Source organism: Physeter macrocephalus, chromosome 11, assembly GCF_002837175.3.
Source record: "Physeter macrocephalus isolate SW-GA chromosome 11, ASM283717v5, whole genome shotgun sequence".
Classification (NCBI taxonomy): domain Eukaryota; kingdom Metazoa; phylum Chordata; class Mammalia; order Artiodactyla; family Physeteridae; genus Physeter; species Physeter macrocephalus.
Genome location: NC_041224.1, coordinates 150,462,628 through 150,483,593, shown reverse-complemented (window position 1 = coordinate 150,483,593; position 20,966 = coordinate 150,462,628). Strand labels below are relative to the sequence as shown.

Sequence of the window (20,966 nt, the reverse complement as noted above, 5' to 3'; positions counted from 1 at the left end):
AAAAAAAAAAAAAAAAAAAAAAAAAAAAAAAAAATCACCATAACAAATATAACGAAAAAGCTTGAAATATTGCGAGACTTACTAAAATGTGACAGAGACATGAAGTGAGCAAATGCTGTTGGAAAAATAGCACCGATAGACTTGCTTGATACAAGGTTGCCACAAACCCTTACTTTGTTAAAAAAAAAAACAAAACACAGCTGCGAAAAGCAATAAAATGAGGTTATGCCTGTATTAACGAGCTCTCTCTCTGCACTCTTCCTATGTCTCCCACCCAGCATCGTGATGACCACCTGCTCTACCTTCTTTGCCCTGGGCATGATGCCCCTCCTCCTGTACATTTACTCCAGGGGTATCTATGATGGGACCCTGAAGGACAAGGTGCCCTATGGCAGCATCATGATATCACTGATCCTGATTCTCATTCCTTGCACCATAGGCATCATCCTCAAATCCAAACGGCCACAATACGTACGTTATGTCACCAAGGTAAGAACCTGGGGGCCTGGGCAGGGAGCGAGAACACCACCATCATCGCAGTGAATGGCTTGAGGCAAGTCATTTGGGTTTTTTCTGTGTCAGTTTCCTTCCTTGTTTAAAAAAAACAAAAAAGTCTGCTACTGGTACAACCTACTTCATGGGATTGTAATGTACATGAGAATATTTTTGAAGAGTTAGGAGAAAAACATTAAAACACCCCGCACAACTATAAGGTATAATCATTATTTTAATAATAAAATTAAACTTTTATCATGTACCTAGTAGCTGCTAAGTTTTATGCTACACTCTCTGAGGAGTCACTGTCCTCGAAGTTTGTTTGCAGAAAGTCAATAATAGATGAGAAACAAGATCCAACACAATGTACAATCAGGTATTGGCAGAATGTGAGGTGAGGTTAGTGAGGGCCAGGTGGTCAAGGAAGGCTTCCCTAGAGGATGGAAGGAGCGGGCAGGGCTTCAGCCAGACCATGAAGAAAGGGTTGGATTTGGGTAAGCCTAGGGAGATGCCTGAATAGAGGAGTTCCAAGGGAGACCACAGGCAAACATGGCTGACTGGATGAGAGGCCAGAGGGGAGGAGGCCAGGGGGAGAGGTGGTAGGCACACTTGTAGCACTTTAGGAGTGGGATAGGAGGAAAGTGGAGTGAGTTGGCCCCAGCAGGTGTAGGGGTGTGCTATGAGGGCATCACGCCACTGCCCTGCCTTTGGAAAAATCAGACTTGTAGAGTGAGTGGTTCCTCTACCAACTCTTGTGACCTTGGAGCTCAGTTCCCAGCAGTCTCTCCTCTGGCTCACTGCTCAGCCCGGGATCCCAGGCTCCATCCCGGTCCTCAGGAAAAACTCGCCTCCTGAAGGCCTGTCTTGGTCCCCGCCCCTGGATCTATGCCTTTGGGCCAGGCTACAGGGCATACTACTTGGAGGCCCAAGGCTTCCAGCAGCTTTGGGCCTGGAACAAAGAGGTTTGGTCAGGTTTCCAGGGTATTTTGATTTTCACACTACCATTGTCAAGGGTAGTTTTTTGCCCTTGTCCCGGTGTAGTCCTAATACCATGGCCACAGTCCCCCTCCCTACCTGTTGAAGATGTGAAGTCATTCCTCTTCCTGCCAAATGGCTCATCACCCCACTCTGCTCTGGATGGCATCTTCCATTCTCTCCACCCTTACTTCTCAGAAATCTCCTTTTATTGATCATGTCCTCTACGCCCATAGCCTCCTCCCCTCGCTCTCATTTCTAGAACGTCTGCATATTAGTTCTTCACAGTCAATGCTGATACTGGTTCACATCTCTCCTTTTTTTTTTTTTTTTTTTTTTACTAAATAGCGTCACTGGACTCTACTTCCCGCTCCAGCCAGCACCTCTCTTTCCTCCCCTTCCGAGCCGTGCTCCTGGGAGTCACCTGTTGCCCCCACCCACCTTCCACTGTCACCACACTGGCCCCCAGGACTGTTCTCCAGTGACCAGGCCTCAACAGTCTCTACTCCTTGGCCTCCCATCCACTCAGCATCTTGATGAGCACCTGCTCCACTTTCTTCACCAAATCCAATGGACATGCCTCAACTCTTCTTTTAGCAGCTTTTGGTAAGGCTGACCACTTCCTCCTTCTCAAAAATCTTCTTCCCCAGCTTCAGTGACAGGGCACCTGCTTTCCTACCATGTCTCTGGCACTTCTTTTCAGACTCCCTTCTGAGTTCCTCTGGTAAAAGTGACTTCTCTGCATTCAGCCCAAGCTTTCTGCTTTTCTTGCTTTTCTTCCCTAAGCCCAGGACCTCCCCACCACGAGATCTGGTCCATCTCAACAGCCATCTACAAGCTGATGACTATCAGAACAGTATCTTCAGCTCTCAGCTCTCTCCTGACTCCTGAATCCATTTATTAACTGCCAAATCTTTCTACCTGAATATGCCTCAGGCATTTAAAGTTCAGTATGTCTTAAATTTAAACCACCTCCTTAAGCCTGCTCTTCCCCTCCTCCCACCGTGTGATTATCTCAATGAATGACGTTCAACGTGCCCCACTGCCTGAGCCGGAAACCGGACAGTCATTCTCCACATCCTCTCCCTCCCCACTCACACGAATCAGTGATAGTCAATTCTGCCTTCTTTTGCTTGAACCCATGTCTCTCCATCCTTGTGTCTACTGTCTTCATTCAGGCACTCTCCTCTCTCACTAGACAACTCAGCCTTCTAAGCTGGCTCCCTGACCCAGTTTTAACCTGAGTCTGGAAAGAAACTATCATGTCACTCCACTGCTTAAAGGCCTTCACTGGTTCCTTAAACTCCCCCAGGAGTCATGTGGCTCCTCAGCCCTTTCTTGATTTGGTCTCAACCAACCTCTCCAGTGTCAGCTCTCTTCTTTGCACATGCCCCACTGGACTCACTCCTACTCACCCTTCAAGTCTCAACACAATTAGCACCTCCTCTAGGAAGTTTTCCTTAACCCACAAGCCTGGGCAGGATGCTTGTCCTACCTACTTGCTCCCATATCACCCAACACCACTGCAGCATGTATCATACTGTATTATAAATACCCACTCCATTTTAATTCCCCACCCACCTGCAAGAAGCAACATCCAAAGGCTGTGTCTCAACACTCACAGCTAATACCTGAGAATAAACAAAGGGATAAAGGGCAAGTCCTGTCTCTCCCACACATTAGCAGAAAAACAAACAAAAAACCAGAAACATGTGTCTATCATTTCACTTACTCAAGATAGTTTGTGGGATATAGGAATAAAGAAAAAAAAAAATCACAGAACATAAAAATGTGAAGTGACTCCTGATATCACTTAAAGCAGCTCTGCCCCCCTCCACTTTATAGGTGAAACCAAAGACTAGAACCCCAAGTGCAACTGATATAAGAACATGTCTCCTTACCTCAGAATAAAATGTTCTTCTGAGAAAGACAAATACAAATATGTGGTACATATATACGATGGACTACTCCTCAGCCATAAAAAAGAACAAAATAATGACATTTGCATAACATGGATCGACCTAGAGATTATCCTACTAAGTGAAGTCAAAAAGAGAAAGACAAATACCATATGATATCACTTATATGTGATATATAAAATATGACATAAATGAACTTATCTATGAAACAGACTCACAGATGTAAAGAAAAGACTTGTGGTTGCTGGGGGCAGGGGGTAGGGAAGGGATGGAGTGGAAGTTTGGGGTTAGCAGATGCAAACTATTATATATAGAATGGATGGACAACAAGGTCCTACTGTATAGCACAGGGAACTATATTCAATATCCTGTGATAAACCATAATGGAAAAGAATATGAAATATATACATGTATAACTGAGCCACTTTGCTGTATGGCAGAAATTAATACAACATTGTAAATCAACTACACTTCAATTAAAAAAAAAAGTGTTCTTCTGAGGATGCAAAAAGAATCTCAGATCTTAAAGTGAGAAAGGTCTTCAGATGTTCAGTCTCCTGCCTTATTCTCATTTTACAGACAGAATTACTGAGGCCCAGGGAATGTCTCCTGTTCCTCTTGTGTTACACATCCATGACTCAATTCCACAGCAAAAAATGGAGTCAAAATGACTCCAGAGAACATTAAAAGGGCTGAGATATACTTGGGCTGGAAAGACAGAGGCCAGTAACAAAGAATCACATAAAATGCAGGTGTATCTTGGGACACTTTGCTGCTGGCCAGACCTCCAGGGTTAGATAAGCAGAAGGGCGACAGCTCTGTCTATCAATTACTCCCAAACAGAAATCACTCCTGTGAGGATGCAGAGAGAAACAAGTGGTCAAGACACAAACGCTGAAGTTTCCTTGTGTTACGTTTCTCTGAGGACTATGCTCATCCTTAATCTCCCCGTTTCATTATGTAGTGAGTTACAAGCTGGAAAATGAGCAAACAATTGTCCCAGCCTCTTTGCACACCTAACACTCCTAGAGACTTTCAAATCAAAATTATACAACTTCTGGTAACTGGCTCTGGCAGAAGGTTAGGGTTATCTGCTCAAACTCTGCTCAACCGGTTGCATTCCCTAGAAGGAGGTCACATTTAGACACGCCAAGATACAATTTCAGGGATGTCCCATTTGGAAAGGCAATTCAATGCTTTAACTTACCCATGCAAGGGTTTATTCAAGCCTACATGGTTAGAAAGTTGGTGAACCTGAGCATGACACGGTCTAAGAGCCACCCGCACCGTAAGCCATCCATCTGACTCTCCTACGTCTCACAGCTTCTGCCAACTCGTGGCTTCTGCCTGCTCCCAGGCCTCTGTGTCAAAATCTTAACACTTGCCTCTGCTCTTGCTTCCCTCTCTAACTCTTCAAACTCCCTAAACAAGAGGAAGGATCTCACTAGTTAGGTCATTCACCAACCTGCCTAGGTCACCGATGCGAGAAGAGTTGGGCCAGGTTATTTCCTGGATCACTGGCAAGCTGAGTCGGCTACCCATGAATGGACACTCATCACAGCTTCAATCAGCGATGACAGGGCAGTGCAGGTGGTAGAAAACATGGTGACCTATGAAGAAGCACCCACCTATGGCCTCTTTTCTCAGCAGGAGGTCATGGACGTGAGATCACAACAAATAGCAGGACTGAGAGTGACAAAAAACTTTGGGATGTTAAATTCCTCTGCTTTCCCTATGAGTAGTAATAGAAGCTACAATTTAGTCAGTGGTTCTAATATGCCAGGTCCTGTGCTGTCAACCTCAGTCAAGAGAGGTTGCATGACTCACCAGTTTACACGTCTTGAGGACGGCTTTCACACCTGGGTCACACCATTGTCTGTGCTCACAACCACTCCAAAGGCCCCAAGACTGGGAGAACGAAAGCGATACCCACACGGAGAAAGAGGGTTTCTGGATTCATTCACAATCCCTGTAGCCCAGTACGCCCTGTTATCCATTACACTCTTTTGATAGGGGCAAAAACTGGACATTAGGTAGACGATAAACCCAAAAGGCAGAAATTAACTCAAAATGCAAGGGCAAACCAAGCAGCTCCTCAGTCTTTCAATAAAACCTGAATCATGTTGTTACTGGTGAGATTCCTTCCTTTCCTGGGACAGGACCACCATCAGTACAGGTGATGTTTCATATGATCATTATCAGCTGCAACATGGCTTAAAAACACAGAAATGGAGAACGGTACAGCTGAAATTAGAGCAATATAAATAAATGTTAAAATGTCGCTAGGACATTGTAATGTAATTAATGCCACTGAATTATACACTCAAAAATGGTTCAAATGGCAACTTTTGGGTTATATGTATTTTACCACAATTTTTAAAAATGGTACTAGGAAATATAAAATGCCACATGTGCAAATGAGCTGGAAACGGAAACAAAACATATAACCATTAGAAAACAACACGGTAAGTTCAAGAAAAGTTTGCTATATATCCTTTTACTCAGAAGATAAGGGGACAGAGGCTTAGGTGTATGCATATATTTCATCAGTTTAGTGTGTCATCCTCTAAAATGCACAGACATGTAAGCACACTTTGAAAGCTTGCATCCTTGTTACATGCTAAAAAATCTTAACATTCTAATTTCATAAATCTGCCTATTGAAAATTTTAAATGGTATGTAAGATGTTAACTATAAAATAATGTATTTTAAAGCAAATAAAAACATACCATTGTTCCTAATGACAGTTGCTTTCACAGCATTTACCTGAGGCAGGATGGACAAGCACTTTTTTTTTTGGAGTATAACTGCTTTGCAATGTTGTGTTAGTTTCCGCTGTACAATGAAGTGAGTCAGCTATATGTATACCTATATCCCCTCCCTCTCGGACGTCCCTCCCACCCCCCTCCCCCATCTAGGTTATCACAGAGCACCGAGCTGAGCTTCCTGTGCTTTATAGCATGTTCCTGCTAGCTAGCTATCTTACGCATGGTAGTGTATATATGTCAATCCTAATCTCCCAATTCGTCCCACCCTCCCCTTCCCATGTCCACATGTCCGTTCTCTGGTCTACGTCTCTATTCCTGCCCTGCAAATAGGTTCATCTGTACCATTTTTCTAGATTCCACATATGTGCATTAATATACGGTATTTTTCTCTTTCTGGCTTACTTTACTCTGTATGACAGACTCTAGGTCCATCTACGTCGCTACAGATGACCCAATTTCGCTTCTTTTTATGGCTGAGTAATATCCCATTGTATGTATGTACCACATGTTCTTTATCCATTCATCTGTCATTGGACATTTAAGTTGCTTCCATGTCCTGGCTATTGTAAATAGTGCTGCAATGAACATTGGGGTACATGTGTCCTTTTGAATTATGGTTTTCTCACGGTATATGCCCAGTAGTGAGATTGCTGGGTCGTATGGTAGTTCTATTTTTCGTTTTTTAAGGAACCTCCATACTGTTCTCCACAGAGGCTGTATCAATTCACATTCCCACCAACAGGGACCCGAACTGTTTCTGATGATGCCATTATTGCCTGAGCCATTTTGAAACTCCTTTTGGGAACTTCCTTATCATCCAACCTGCAGGTCACTCAAGAAAAGTAGGCTCATCCTTTTATACTTATACATCATTTAGGATCCAAAACCACATTACCTGACTTCATTACCTGCTTTAACCAGATTTGGTTCAAATGACTTTTGGCAATTTCCAGAAGTTAAATTCATCGCAAAATGGATGGATGAAGTCCCTACCCGTAATGGAAGTATTCAAGACAAGTATGACAGATTCTAAGAATAACTTCTACTGAGCTCCAAAATATCCACAGCAATGGCAGTGTTGTAGGGATATGTAGACGGGCTTCAGAGACTTTGAAAGAGAACTTTCATTTACAATACCCACTTTGCCAGAGTACTGAATAGTCTCATCCTTCAGAGCCATAGCACTTCACTGAAAACCTGCCATACAGAGATGTCAATCAGAAGCTGTGCTTGGCTGAGTCTTCAGTAACATGTGTTAATCAGATCTATGACCTCCAGGAAGCTTCCTAGCTATGGATAAGAAATCCAAAAAGATGAAAGATAAAGGTCTTTCACATTCCCTCCCACTTCAAATACATTTATTAAAATGTTTTCCACCTCCAATACCCACCAGTGTTACCCCAGCCCTCTCTGCTCTTCCACATCCCCAGTATCCTTCTAATTGCATTTTCTCCTTGTGCTTATTCACAGGGAGGGATGATCCTCCTGCTTTTGTGCAGCGTGGCTGTCGTAGTGCTCTCTGTCCTCAATGTGGGCAAGAGCATTTTGTTTGTCATGACACCACCCTTGCTGGCCACCTCCTCCCTGATGCCTTTCATCGGCTTCCTGCTAGGCTACGTTCTCTCTGCCCTGTTCCGCCTCAACAGACAGTAGGTATCATTTTAGGCCCCACTGTCCCACAGGTCTCATGCTCATCCTTGTCTCTCAGAAAAAGGTAAGATCCATGATCTCGGGAAGGCATTTTTCAAGCAATATATTCAAATGTATCAACTGAACAAGGAACTCTGGACTGAGAAACACTGGGGAGGGAAGGTACTGAATGAATAACACAGATCCAGAAACAAAACACAAAGACCAAAGGCATCGAATCATCCAACGGGCAGCAGTTCATGGCAAAGTGCTCCCTCCAGAGCCGAGATTCCACCTCCTGCCCAACTCCCTGGTGGCAAATGGCAGTGGAGTAGCTCCATGTCTTCATGACAAGCGCTGACAATCCCTTTCCCACTTCTCCTTTCTGTCTAGGTTTTAGTCTTGACACAACACCTTGGGTGGCAACTCTGCTAAGTGGCACTCAGAGCTGAAGTAGTTGTGGACCTCTGCTAGAGCCTAATCCAATTCACAAACACACCTGCTACTTTAGAAGAACAGTCAGCTTGAGCGCCCGGTGTGGACACATCAGGCACCCTAGGCACCCTGTCTATACAGAGTGGTACCCCATTTCAAGATTTCCTATTTTCAGCCACATAGCAGACAGATGTTTATGCAGGAGTCTAAACAGTAGCACTCCAGCCTTGCACCACAACACCCCGAACAGCTGTTTTTAAAAATACAATTTTAAAATAATTATCCATTTCAAACACCAGGCTAATTTAACAAAGAACAAATTACTGTAGGATGCAACACATGGTGATATAGTAGTCACAAGGCTGCCAATGACCACTCATGAATTTTCACCAAGACAGAATGATACAGGTCATCATAAATGGCCACAGCATCAAGTGCTATCACAGTAGTCTCCTTCATAGTAAATGTGCTGAGACAGTGCTGGCGATTTTTTTTAGCAAAGAACTATTTTAATATACTAATTGCACTTCAGTGAATAAAATGTTGTATTAAATGTTCACAAACATTCCATTCTTTAATCCATAAAATGGAAAGCAAAACTGAGAATGTGTTCCAAAGACAGATAATGGAACCCAGCTTTTATTTAATCATTGCGTTTTGGAGTTAAAGATGTCCAAGCCAGAAACTGGACCACAGGGCAAGGTTCCCAGACATTTAGACAATCTTCTACTTTACATTTAAATTCTAACTGTCCTATATGTAAGCCCAACATATGCCAATGAATGATTCTGGCTCCCATCTTCCTTTTATCCCTCCAGCCAGACATTTCTCCAAAATTCACTTTGATAATCCCGCAAGTGACGAATTGTAGATTTCCAAGCTACTTAAAAATTTCCCTCATAAAAACTCCCCAACAGGAACCTAACAGTCACCATCTCCCACAAGGCTGGATTGGTGATTTAAGAGATGGGCCAACTCGACTTTTCTCAAAACCGTGCACTCCACACGTGGCTCATTTTCATCTTCCTGTGTTGGACTGTCAGTTTCTCTTAGAGTACTTAGGAGAAAGGAGATGAGCAAGTGAAGTTGCACCCTCACGTCCCTTCTGAGGGCATATGGGGTTGTTTTTTTAACTACACAGGTGCAGACGCACTGTCAGCATGGAGACTGGATGCCAAAATATTCAACTCTGCTCCACCATCCTCAACGTGACCTTCCCCCCTGAAGTCATTGGACCACTTTTCTTCTTTCCTCTCCTCTATATGATTTTCCAGCTTGGAGAAGGGCTTCTCCTCATTGCCATCTTTCGGTGCTATGAGAAAATCAAGCCTTCCAAGAGTAAGTACTGAATTGTTCCCCTTTGAGCTCTGCTCCCATTTTAGACATGATTCTGCCAGCAACCATCTCTAGCAAGGACCTTTTGGATAGGGCTGTAACCCGTAAAGTCATTAGGAACCAAGCAGCACCAATAAGCAGGAAGGGATTTCAAAGAGCCATGACTAACTATAAGTGCACTTCATTTTTGCTGGGAGAATCAGCTGTGGAGTTTGCCTCATAGAACAGAGGCGATTTTGGCTGCTTTAACTGGGGAGACCATGTAGGACTCAGGGTACAGAAATAGGACAGAACTGTCTTGGACATTACATAGTTGTGAGATGTGCGAAAAGCCCTAGTCACAAGAAGTCACTAAGTTTCCATGTTAAGAGTAGGTTCTCAAGCCATGGAGCCAGGTCAGAGCCCCAGCACCACTGGCACTCCTATATGAGAAAACATGAAAGCAATGCAGCCCAATAATCCAGAATCGAAAAGTGAGGATTCCAACTCTGGCTACACAGTAAACAAAACTTAGGTATAAGCTTATTAAATTAATAACAACTATCAAAATAGTCTAGATTTAATATGATTTAATGTAATTACCACTGGATTAAATAACTTCCTAGCCAATAGCACCTCCTTTCTAAGATGCTTAGAGTATTTCATTCTCTTCAAGATATAATCAAACCTCAAGAAAGCCCACTGAGTCCCTTAGTGGGCTTTAAACCCATTTTTTTTTCAAACCAGAAAACTCAAATCTCAGTTGGTAACATATTTCAGTATTTTATAACTCTAAACATTAGTATATTCATCTCAACCACTCAAATCCTTCAACTGACTCATTTCCCACAAACCTGAGGATGCCTTGGAGACCTCTTCTAGACCCTGGAGACTGATTTACACCCTATGAGAAAGACACAACTTACCCTGGTAGAATTTATAATCTTATAGTAGCAAAAGAAGACTTACGATTAATTTAAAAGATGTAATATTGGTTATCAAGCAGCCAAAAAGAAACCAATAAATAAGTAACCATACTTCAGAACCATCTTTACTAACCTTTGGTTCAAAACTACAGTGGAGTTATGGAAAAGAATCTGATACTTCTCTTGAGAACAACTCAAGATATTTGTTACCCATTGAACACTCCACCTTCTTTAACAAAAAAAGCACATTCCCACGTTTGCAGTTTTAGTCCCAGAAAGGCCTGAAATACGCTCGAGGCCACATTCTGAGTCTCTGGCTCTCAAAACCAATGTACCTAGCAAGACCCCTGTGGCAAAACTAAGTGCAAATAGCTCACCTCTTTGGAGCTCTTGTACTGTCTGGGCCCAAGCAGCAGTGCTCAAGTTATAGAATCTGTCACAAGTTTTTGTGCTTTTGACCCTTGTAGCCTTCTAGAGAGATGGGAGAACAGGAAAGCGGGACCATAATCGTAGATCCTCGCCACCTCCATGCAGGCAGAAAAAGGGGCAGACCCGATACCACAATGATAGGGGTAGAGAGAAACACCCCTTGGAAGACATCCCACTTAATGCACTTTCCTCCCTGCCCCCACTGGCTCCCAGAAGGCAACAGTCAACCTTTGCTTACATAAACTCCCCATCTGTACTGTGTGTACTAAGAAGTCAGAGATGGAGTGATGAAGAGTCAGTGCTCTTTGTTAGACCTTTTGTTACTAGTATTACCATTAAGGATGTTGCGGGGAAAGCAAATCTTTCCTCAGTTTAAGTCACGGGAGAAGAGGTGGTAAAGAGATGGGGGAAAAAACAAAAACACAGGACACCCTAGGAGTAAGTTGGTATTCTTTTATCTCCCAGATAGAACAAGTTTTTTAACTACTCTTTTGTTCTTCCTAACCTATGACCCTTTTCAACTTTACAGATAAGACAAAAATGATCTACAAAGCTGATGCAACTGAAGAAACCATTCCAACAGCTCTGGGAAATGGCACCCACAAAGGAGAGGCGTGCCCCCCTTGCACAGCCTAGCCTTCCCCAGTGACCTGGATTCTGGTCAGAAGGCAATTCAGAAAGCCAACGTGGCAAACTACACAGAGAGCAGAAAGATGAACCACCACCAGTGGGATCTGAGTCTTTCTCTAGCATTTCCAGCATAAACTATCAGAATCATCAAGCCTTGCGTGGAGGACAAAGTGGGACCCTACCCCAAAAAGCGTCACCTATTCCCAGCTTAGAACTTGATACTTGTTTAAAAAATAAAAGACTTATTCAATGACAGCCCTACGAAGGCAGGAACCAAAACTGCCTTTTGCCCTTGCATCTCTAGAACAGTGCCTGATAGGCATAAAAAAGCAATTTCTGAACTAGTCAATAAATGGGTTCTTACCCTAAAATCAAATACCCGAATTCTGTTCCAAGTTTTGTGACCCAAAAGGGAAATACATGCTCAGAGTACTGTAGGATTAACAGACTTCAGAAGTCCTTTCTAACCTTAAATATTCAGATCCCATTCCTCCCCTTCTGACGTCACTGGAATTAAAGCTCCTGAGAACATGACACCAAGTACGCAAAAGCAGACATAATAAAATGCAAAAACACTTGGATAAGACAAACTCAAAACCTCAGCCATAATGAAATGAAAGAACATTTTGAAGAACACAATTCCAGAAGAGAAGGAAAACTTTGAAAAAGAAAAGCCAGAAAAGAAGTACAAATACCAACAGAATAGTTTCACTCATCATCTAGCCCATCACTTCATTAGGTATCAGCAGTTTTCACATTATGGTCCCTCCAAATTCAGAGTACTGTACACTACTGCCGAAATTAGTGGCTGCTAAGTCAAAGTAAAGTAACTAAAATCCTTAAGTTTCAAATTTTCCCCAGTGAAATTCAGACATTTTCCATCTGGCTCACAGGCATAAAAAACTAGGTGAAAGTGCTTCCCTGGTGGCACAGTGGTTAAGAATCCACCTGCCAATGAAGGTTACACGGGTTCAAGCCCTGGTCCAGGAAGACCCACATGCCACGGAGCAACTAAGCCCGTGCGCCACAACTACTGAGCCTGTGCTCTAGAGCTCGTGAGCCACAACTACCGAAGCCCGTGTGCCTGGAGCCCATGCTCCACAACAAAAGAAGCCGCCGCAATGAGAAGCCTGTGCACCGCATGAAGAGCAGCCCCTGCTCGCCACAACCAAAGAAAGCCCGCGCACAGCAACGAAGACCCAACGCAGCCATAAATAAATAAAATAAATCTAGAAAAAAAAAAAAAACTAGGTGAAAGATTAACAAACTAATAAGAACACTTGCAAACAGCTGACCATGCCTAGAGTTTCTTGTAATTTTCATACCACTTAATGTGATTAGGTTCAATTGAAACCAAGACAAGTAAATTATACAGCATCAGTCTGGCAAATGTCCATAACTACCAGTACTCCCAGCACCAGAACACCAATAATTTGGGTCACTAACCACCTCTTAAAAATGCAAATTTGTTTAAAAAAAAAATTGTGAGAAGATCTACCGCCTATCAGCCTTACATATTTTACCCACATTTACGTATCTGTTCAAACTGTTTTCTCTCATATCTAGCTGACATCATCTACTAGTAGACTGGGTGAGGCACAACAAATGTTAAGTTCAGCTTTTTGAGGAAGGTATGGCTGAACTTGAGATATATTACACTCAAACTTTCCTTAGAGGACTAAGTTGACCCCTGAACAGCCAACCTCCATGCTGCTGAAAATTCAAGTATACTTTAGTCAGCCCTCTGTATCTAAGATTCCACGTCAACTGATTCAACCAACCATGGATCGATCGTGTAATACGGCAACGCATATTTATTGAAAAAAAGTCTGTATATAAGTGGACCCATGAAGATCAAACCTGTGTTGTTCAAGGGCCAACTGTATATATAAAAAACGAGTTTCAATGACTTCCCTGGCGGTCCAGTGCTTAAGACTCCGTGCTTCCACTGCAGGGGGAACGGGTTTGATCCCTGGTCCGGGAACTAAGATCCCACACTCCCCGCAGCACAGCCCAACACAAAACAAAACGAGTTACATTACGCCCTGCAAAACCTGGTCCTAAAACTTTGCTTAGGATTATATACCCCCACACTCATTACTTCTCATGTCCTGTATCTGGGAATTCAGGCCAACTTATCAGTTGAAAAGAACTTAGTCATCTCTGCCATTTGTTCAAAGAAAGGGCTTTATCTTGTTTATTAAAGCGGTAAGCCACTGATGTTACCTATTTAACGATAGAGAGGTGAAAAGTCACTGGTAAAACGTCATACACCATGCCACCCTGAGTTACCATATCTAAAAAGCCCAAGGGGGAAAATAATTGTGCCTCTCCCTTTCAGGTACACTGTAAAGAAAAAAAAACCTAGGTTCCCATTTAGTAAGCAAAGTACCCCACATCTAAGTGAATAAACAAGTATACCACACAAACTCTCCCTAGAAGAGTTTGCGTTAAAAAGATCAGCTTCACAATTTTATGGCCTGAGTCCTGCAGTCTTGAACACGGGGAAGCTTTCATGCCAAGAACTTTTAACCCTAGCCTCTACATATGGAGGTTCCCACTACCCAATCCCCACACTTTGGGGAAGCCCAATCTTTCCAAGGTTTCTAATTCTGCGTTCCTCAAAATCCCTGAAAGGTTAGGTCAGATGAGTGTGGAGTGGTTTGGGGGTTCTGGAACTAGACTTCCTGGGTTCTAATACTAGGAATTATATATATACTACATATACTACTTAAGGATTCATATAATAGTTAAGGATTCGGTGACTATACAGACAAGGGACTTAATAGTGGCTACTATTTGTTATTCACTGTTATGCTTACAAGTATTTATCTAGACTAGCACTCAAATGAGTCTATGAAATTCCTAGAAGAAACAATAAAACTAATTTCCTATAGGTATAGGGCTCTAACACTTAATAGAGATGGATGTAGAACCTTAGGCGGTTTTCACTACCCGACTGTTTTCCCTTTAACAGACTGTTACATCCATGTCTCAGGACAAGAAAAAGCATATGCAAGTCCTTTAAAGCATTCATGTGCAGTGATTTTAAAAAAGTTTTACGTGATGATCTCCGACCATCAAAATTATATTACAACCTTTAAGTTAGGCATGAAACATTAAATTTTACAATCTTGCTTCCCAAATTGTCCTTCTCTTGGCTATGGAAGGCCTAAATAACATGATGCCAAATAAAATTGGGTGGTTAAAGGACAGGAGGATCACACACAAGGGAAACCGTCTTAACAACTGTTAGTCATCACTGTTTTGAACAGTTCACACTTCCTTGCCCATCTTCTGACTAGCCAAGAAATGTCAACGGTACTAATTAAAGAAAAAAAAAAAGGCTCACCATACCTCACTACTACAGCCTTCACTAGCAGGGATTTTAAATGTGTCAAATGTGCATGGGGAAGGAGGAGGATGTAGCCATACTTCCTTCAAACAAACAGACAAAAGCAGTTTTATAATCTTTTATTATCAATAACAAACAGCTGCTTTAACGTCTTTGCCAGGCAGCTGTTAAAGGGTGAGTGGACGGACACCCTTGACCCTAACAAGGAAAACTCAAATTAAGCCTTTACGTACAAGCAAATTTAGAGCTCTTTTAAGTGTCCAAAGCTATTAATTAGTTTAAGTGAGGCATTAAACTAATTCTGTATTAACATATTTGAATAACCAGGAACTAAAACGTTCAAATTTCTTCTAGTACAAAAAAATTAAATTTGCTTTAGTTATAAAAGAGCTCTGTCAATATACACAAACTATATACTTCAGACATTCACAAAAATGTGAGCAGAAGGCTTATCAAAAACATTTAATACAATTAGTTTTCAACAACCCCTGGTGGTCCACATCTACAAAGATACCCAGCCCAACCCAACCCCACCTCCCTCCAAATCCCACCCCCACAGAAAAGCACATACTTACCAGAATTTTTAGCAAGTATGGTTTGGGAATTTAAAAAAAAAAAAAAAAAAAAAAAAAAAAAAAAAAAAAAAAAAAAAAAGGCCCCCAGGGCAAGTTATTTACAGTTTAATTGCCACTGTCAACTGATCTGGACCTTGACCGGGACCGGGACCTGGACCTGGACCTCTGGCGATCCACAGATGCTGGAGACTTAGATCTACTTGAAGAACCACGTTTCTGGCTCTTCTCAGGCACAGGAGACCTACTAACAGAACGGGACTTGCTCCGGCTCCGGCTCCGGCTCCTGGACCGGCTGTAAGACTTGCGACTCCGGGAACGAGATCGGCTACGAGACCTCGAGGAACTCCTGGTCCGGGAACGAGACCTGCTTCGTGACCTACTAGGAAAGAAGAAAAACAGAAAACAAAAACCAAAAAAACACTAAGTAGCAGGCCCTACAAATCCATTAAATAAAACTTTGACCTAAAAATTTAAACAGGACGTCCCTAGTGGTGCAGTGATTAAGAATCCACCTGCTGGGCTTCCCTGGTGACACAGTGGTTGAGAGTACGCCTGCCAATGCAGGGTACACGGGTTCGTGCCCCGGTCCGGGAAGACCCCACATGCCGCAGAGCGGCTGGGCCCGTGAGCCATGGCCGCTGAGCCTGCGCGTCCGGAGCCTGTGCTCCGCAACGGGAGAGGCCACAACAGCGAGAGGCCCACGTACCACAAAAATTAAAAATAATAATAATTAAAAAAAAAAAAAGAATCCGCCTGCCAATTCAGGGGAAACAGGTTTGAGCCCTGGTCCAGGAAGAACCCACACGCCGCGGAGCAACTAAGCCCATGTGCCACAACTACTGAGCCTGCACCCCAGAGCCCGCGAGCCACAACTAGTGAGCCCGGGTGCTGCAACTACCGACGCCCAAGCACCTACAGCCCGTGCTCCACCATAAGAGAAGCCACCGCAATGCGAAGCCCACGCACCTCAATGACGAGTAGCCCCTGCTCGCCGCGACTATGAAAGCCTGAGCGCTGCAACGAAGACCCAACGCAGCCAAAATAAAATAAATAAATTTATATTAAAAAACAATTTAAAGAGATACCTGTGCCTTTTGCTGCCTTCAATTAATTTGATTTTTCTCCCATTTATTTCTTTTCCAGAAAGTTTTTCAATAGCATTCTTTAAGTCACCATAAGAGGCAAACTCAACTACCCTACAAAGAAAAAAATGCCATTTGTAAAGTTATATACTTCTTGTAGTCTCACAAACTATGTTATCAGTCTAGTTTAAGTACCTTTTTAATGTTCATTTTGCTATTGCTATATTGAGTCATCTCTTTACAGATAAAACAGCATGAGAGCAAGACTTTGTAACCTCCAAACCGTTGACATTTTAAGCTACATGATTCTTTGGGGGTGAGCAGCTTTCCTGTGCATTATAGGATGATTACTAACATCCCAGACCTCTTCTCACAAGATGCCAGCAGCACCCTCAATCATGACAACCAAAAGGTCTCCAGAACTGCCACATGTACCCTGAGGAGCACACTCAACCCTGACTGAGAACTGCTACATTCCAGCATGTTCAAATTTTGAGAGTTCAAACATTCAGAGTAAAACTTTCAGAATATTTTTAAAGGCTCTCATACTCCAGTACATACTCACCCTTCATTTAATTTAGGTCGATGTGCATCCGCAAAGGTTACTTCCCCAGCTTGTCTCATGAAATCTTTGAGATCCTTAACACAAGACGATTGTGTTAAGCAAAGAAAAGGAAACATGACACACAAACAACCACATTGTATAAAAACAAGACTACTGAAAGAGAAGATGTTAGATAAAGTACAAACATGGTATTTACCACACTTGTATTCTATCAGAATTTAAAAATAATATATGTCAGGGCACGAAATAAGCAAATAGCATATTGCTTTTAAGCAAAATGCCAGAAAATTCAGAATTTAACATTAAAGTAGTATTAGTCTATACTGAGCTCAATACAAAAGGAAAAAAACAAAACAAAAAACAAAAACAAAACAAAAAGAAACAATACATATTTTTAAAGTAAAGACTAAAGTAGAAATTTTATATTTAAAAACAGAACATTTACAAGACACCAGTTATCTTGTGCCCCATATGTCATTAAAAAAGTTTACTTTACCTTTATTATTATTTCCCTAGGCTAGTCAAGCAGCAAACCATTAATCGGTCGGAGAAACCTTCATGACATATGCCCGACTGGCTCTTCGCCACCCACTTGAAGGACACTACCCAATCGATGGAAGCCTTTAATCGCACAGCCCTCCCTATTAGCAGACTACTGGCGGATGCAGACATGTTCTACTCTTGTGTAGTTACCAAGGACCACTTTACTGCGATCAGGATTCCAACGACCACCTAATTTCGTATCTTTCAACTCTTTTCGACCAGGACCTCTTATTCGGAAGCGTTACAGGAAGACAGCTCTCAACTTAGGGATCAGATCACGTTATCAACGCTCTGGGATCGCTGCAACCTGGCACTTCAAGGAAGTGCACCGATTACGTCTAGACCGGCAAACACAGATCTAGAGGTGGCCAATTGATCACTGTAGGAGCTGACTGGCAAAGTCAACCAGGCCCAACCAAGAGTGACCAAGACAACGATTAGGATAACCCACAGGCACTCCTCGTCATAAGGCCAACGACACAGATAGGCTGGCAAATAAAGGGTTTAATATTTGGTTAAAATTGATTTTAAAAAACAAGAAAATATATCCTCAAAACATTTACATTTGATCACTAATATTAAAGTTTGAAATATCCCCCAATTACATTTAATTAAAAATTTTAAAATTACGATTAAGTCCATTAATTTAAAAATAAAACTACTTTTAATAAAACATTAATAAAAACATTAAGCTACCCACTAATATTTAAAAAGCCACATTAAAATATCTCAAAACTGTATTTCAACAAACCTGCCAGCTGACTCTTGAAGATAAATTCTCAACTATAAGCCGATTTTCTGTTCTTACAGGTGGAGCATTTCTGAGGAAGAAAATGAGCGCTCACAATGGAAGAAATGAAGCAACGTGCACTTATTGTGTTCAGTTGTGGGCAAGTTCAAGCAATCAGATATGACAAGTCATTCAAATGACCTCCGCCAACAGTTTCTGCATTATCTTATGACTCACACACTTACAGGAACAGTGGACATAACAGAACTGATTATACATAAACAGCAAAATCGCTTATTGCTAATGGTTTTTAAACATTAAAGACTCCTCCTGCAGTAACGCTTGTTCAAAGCAGCCATCCACCATCCATCACATACCGTCTATCATTTCGAGGTCTGCGACTACTAAAACGGTCTGAGTAGCGTCCTCTACCTCTTCCGCCTCGAGATCGAGCCCTAGCATGTTCAATTGTAACCCTACAGGAAGGGAAGAAACATCTTCATTATCCACTTAGGCTACGTAAGAGACCTATTTAGAAATAAATACCCAGCTGACGTAGTCTGCTCTATTTCTGCAGTACTAACTAGTGATAAAACTAAAAACGAGATCCTCACCTTTCACTGCAGAGTTCTTTTCCATCAAGTTCATATACGGCATCATCTGCATCCCTGGGATCCTCAAACTCCTAAAATACAAACATGAAAAAACCCAAATGCTTCACACGCCTTTAAAAGTGTATTCTACAACCCATTAAAACCAGTAAATACCTGTGAAAGCCTAGGAAGAGTATCTTAATGACAACAGCATACAGCTCAGCCTCATCAAAAAGCAACCAGCAGTGATTTCTCTCAGCCAGCAGTGAGGCTCTTTTATCCCTTACGAAAATTCACTGCCTTAAGGATGCAAAGCATTTCCTAAAGATACTCTACGTGGACTCAATAAAATCAAAGGCACTGCTTACCACAATCTTTACTCACTTAACAACAGATAAATCAGCCAGTTCTAAATACTCACCACAAAACCAAAGCCTCTTTTCAGATCAATATCTCGTATTCGTCCATACCCCTTGAAGAATCTTTCCACGTCTTTCTCCCGGGCCGCTGGATTTAGCCTCCCGATGAATACTCGACAGCCACTCATGTCCGGCTAGTACTTCCTGTCAGGAAATAATTCAATTGAGATAATACCGGTGAAATGTCAGAAGAATGTCTGGTCAAGGGATCAAAAACATAAACGGCATAAAATAAAATGTTTACCCGGTGATGTTATAAACAAGACTGCCAAGAGTGCCTCTTAACTAGGCCAGGTCCCTTGCAGACAAAATTAAAACTCGGCTCCCAACACGATCCTTCCCTGGGCCCAGACCGCAGCAACCGCAACGCCCACTGCCGCCTCTGGAACTGCGCAGCCGCACTCTCTCCCCGGCTCTTCTGGCCCCCTCCCGTCTGCCGCAGTCAGGAAAGGCCGAGAAGTGCGGGCGGAGCCGACCCCCCCTCCGCAAGGCCAGCCCAATGGCGACGGGCCGCGCGCGCGTCGCCGCCTCCCAGGAGAGTCACAGCGGGTGGAAGCCGGAATCTCGCGACGCCACCGCCTAGCCTGCGCAGACGGCGGCGGGCGGCCGCGGAGTAGTCACAAAATGGCGGCCTCGGAGCCGGCGGTGGGGACAGCCGCGCGTGCCAAACTCCCTGTCCCCTCCCCCTCTCCCGACCCCACCGCTCCGGGTCACTGTACCCGCCCTGGGACAGCCCCGACCACACCCCGAGCAAAGGTCTCGGCCCACTACTCGCCGGGTTCGGAGAGTAAGGAGGCAGGGAGGGGAACACGACCCCTCTGTAAAAACGACCGTGACCAGGACCGCCCTTCCCCCGTCAGGTCCCCTCAAACAATACCCAAAGGGAGACGTGCCCCAGCGCCCACCTCGAATAAACTGCGCTCATTGGATGCCGTCCTCCGCACAGAGAGCAGCCCTGACCACTCGCGATCTGAGCGGCCATGAAGAAGCCTCGATCCGAGAAGCCTTTCCCTCAAAGTGAGCCACTCACCTACCGGACAGGATCTTTGGCAGCTGAGACCCAGAGAGGTCCGTAGTCTGCGACGGAGCCGGCAGCCTCCCCGCAGACCAGGACTCAACTCGTCTATGTCTCTCCACAACTGACGCACTTAGCTGCTCTGGCGTCCCACAAAATGGAGGGCGCGTCCCTGCGTCACTTCCGGCACCGCCCCTGGCACCGCCCCATTGGGTCGGGGACAGAGGTGTCGGGGGGCCGGGCCTCTTTATGGTGACTGCCTGAGAGACCCGCACTCGCGGTGGGCGGGGCCGAGGGGAGGGACATGGCATGGGCGTGGCCGTCAGGTTCTCGGCGCCGGAGGGGCACGGTGGAAGCTTGGCTGGTTCCCGTTAGGCCGTGAAGTTCAGATCATAATTATCTTCCCATAAAAATACCCTAAGGCAAATGACACCTTTTGTTTGTTTGTTTGTTTTCGCCGTGCTGCGGCATGCAGGATCTTAGTTCCCCGACCAGGGATCATACCTGTGCCCCCTGCAGTGGAAACCCTGATCCTTAACCACTGGACCACTGGGGAAGTCCCCACACCT

General features: G+C 43.6%; 2 protein-coding genes across 6 annotated transcripts in view; one reads left to right on the top strand and one right to left on the bottom strand.

The window, feature by feature from the left end:
• The window catches only part of SLC10A1 (solute carrier family 10 member 1), a 27,945-nt gene extending 16,126 nt beyond the window's left edge, over window positions 1-11,819 (top strand). Inside the window, exons 2-5 of the mRNA XM_007113251.3 lie at window positions 279-489; window positions 7,628-7,806; window positions 9,363-9,559; window positions 11,420-11,819. Coding sequence (XP_007113313.1) covers window positions 279-489; window positions 7,628-7,806; window positions 9,363-9,559; window positions 11,420-11,526 — 694 coding nt within the window. The 3' untranslated portion in view covers window positions 11,527-11,819. The remainder of the gene's footprint in view (window positions 1-278; window positions 490-7,627; window positions 7,807-9,362; window positions 9,560-11,419) is intronic.
• Window positions 11,820-15,524: 3,705 nt separating this feature from the next.
• Window positions 15,525-20,566, bottom strand: SRSF5 (serine and arginine rich splicing factor 5). 5 transcript variants are annotated; one of them, XM_024118314.3, is made up of 8 exons: window positions 20,413-20,566; window positions 19,385-19,526; window positions 18,985-19,055; window positions 18,748-18,846; window positions 18,392-18,461; window positions 17,098-17,171; window positions 16,536-16,646; window positions 15,525-15,829 (listed from the first exon to the last, which is right to left on the bottom strand). In XM_024118314.3, the coding sequence occupies exons 2-8, from the start codon at window positions 19,508-19,510 to the stop codon at window positions 15,556-15,558; spliced, it is 825 nt and encodes a 274-aa protein (XP_023974082.1). In that variant the 5' UTR covers window positions 19,511-19,526; window positions 20,413-20,566; the 3' UTR covers window positions 15,525-15,555. The 5 variants fall into 5 exon arrangements, with proteins under 5 accessions (XP_023974082.1, XP_023974084.1, XP_054944539.1 ...); XM_024118316.3 differs by having other exon boundaries at window positions 20,417-20,555; XM_055088564.1 differs by having other exon boundaries at window positions 15,525-15,826; window positions 20,288-20,544.
• Window positions 20,567-20,966: the final 400 nt, after the last annotated feature.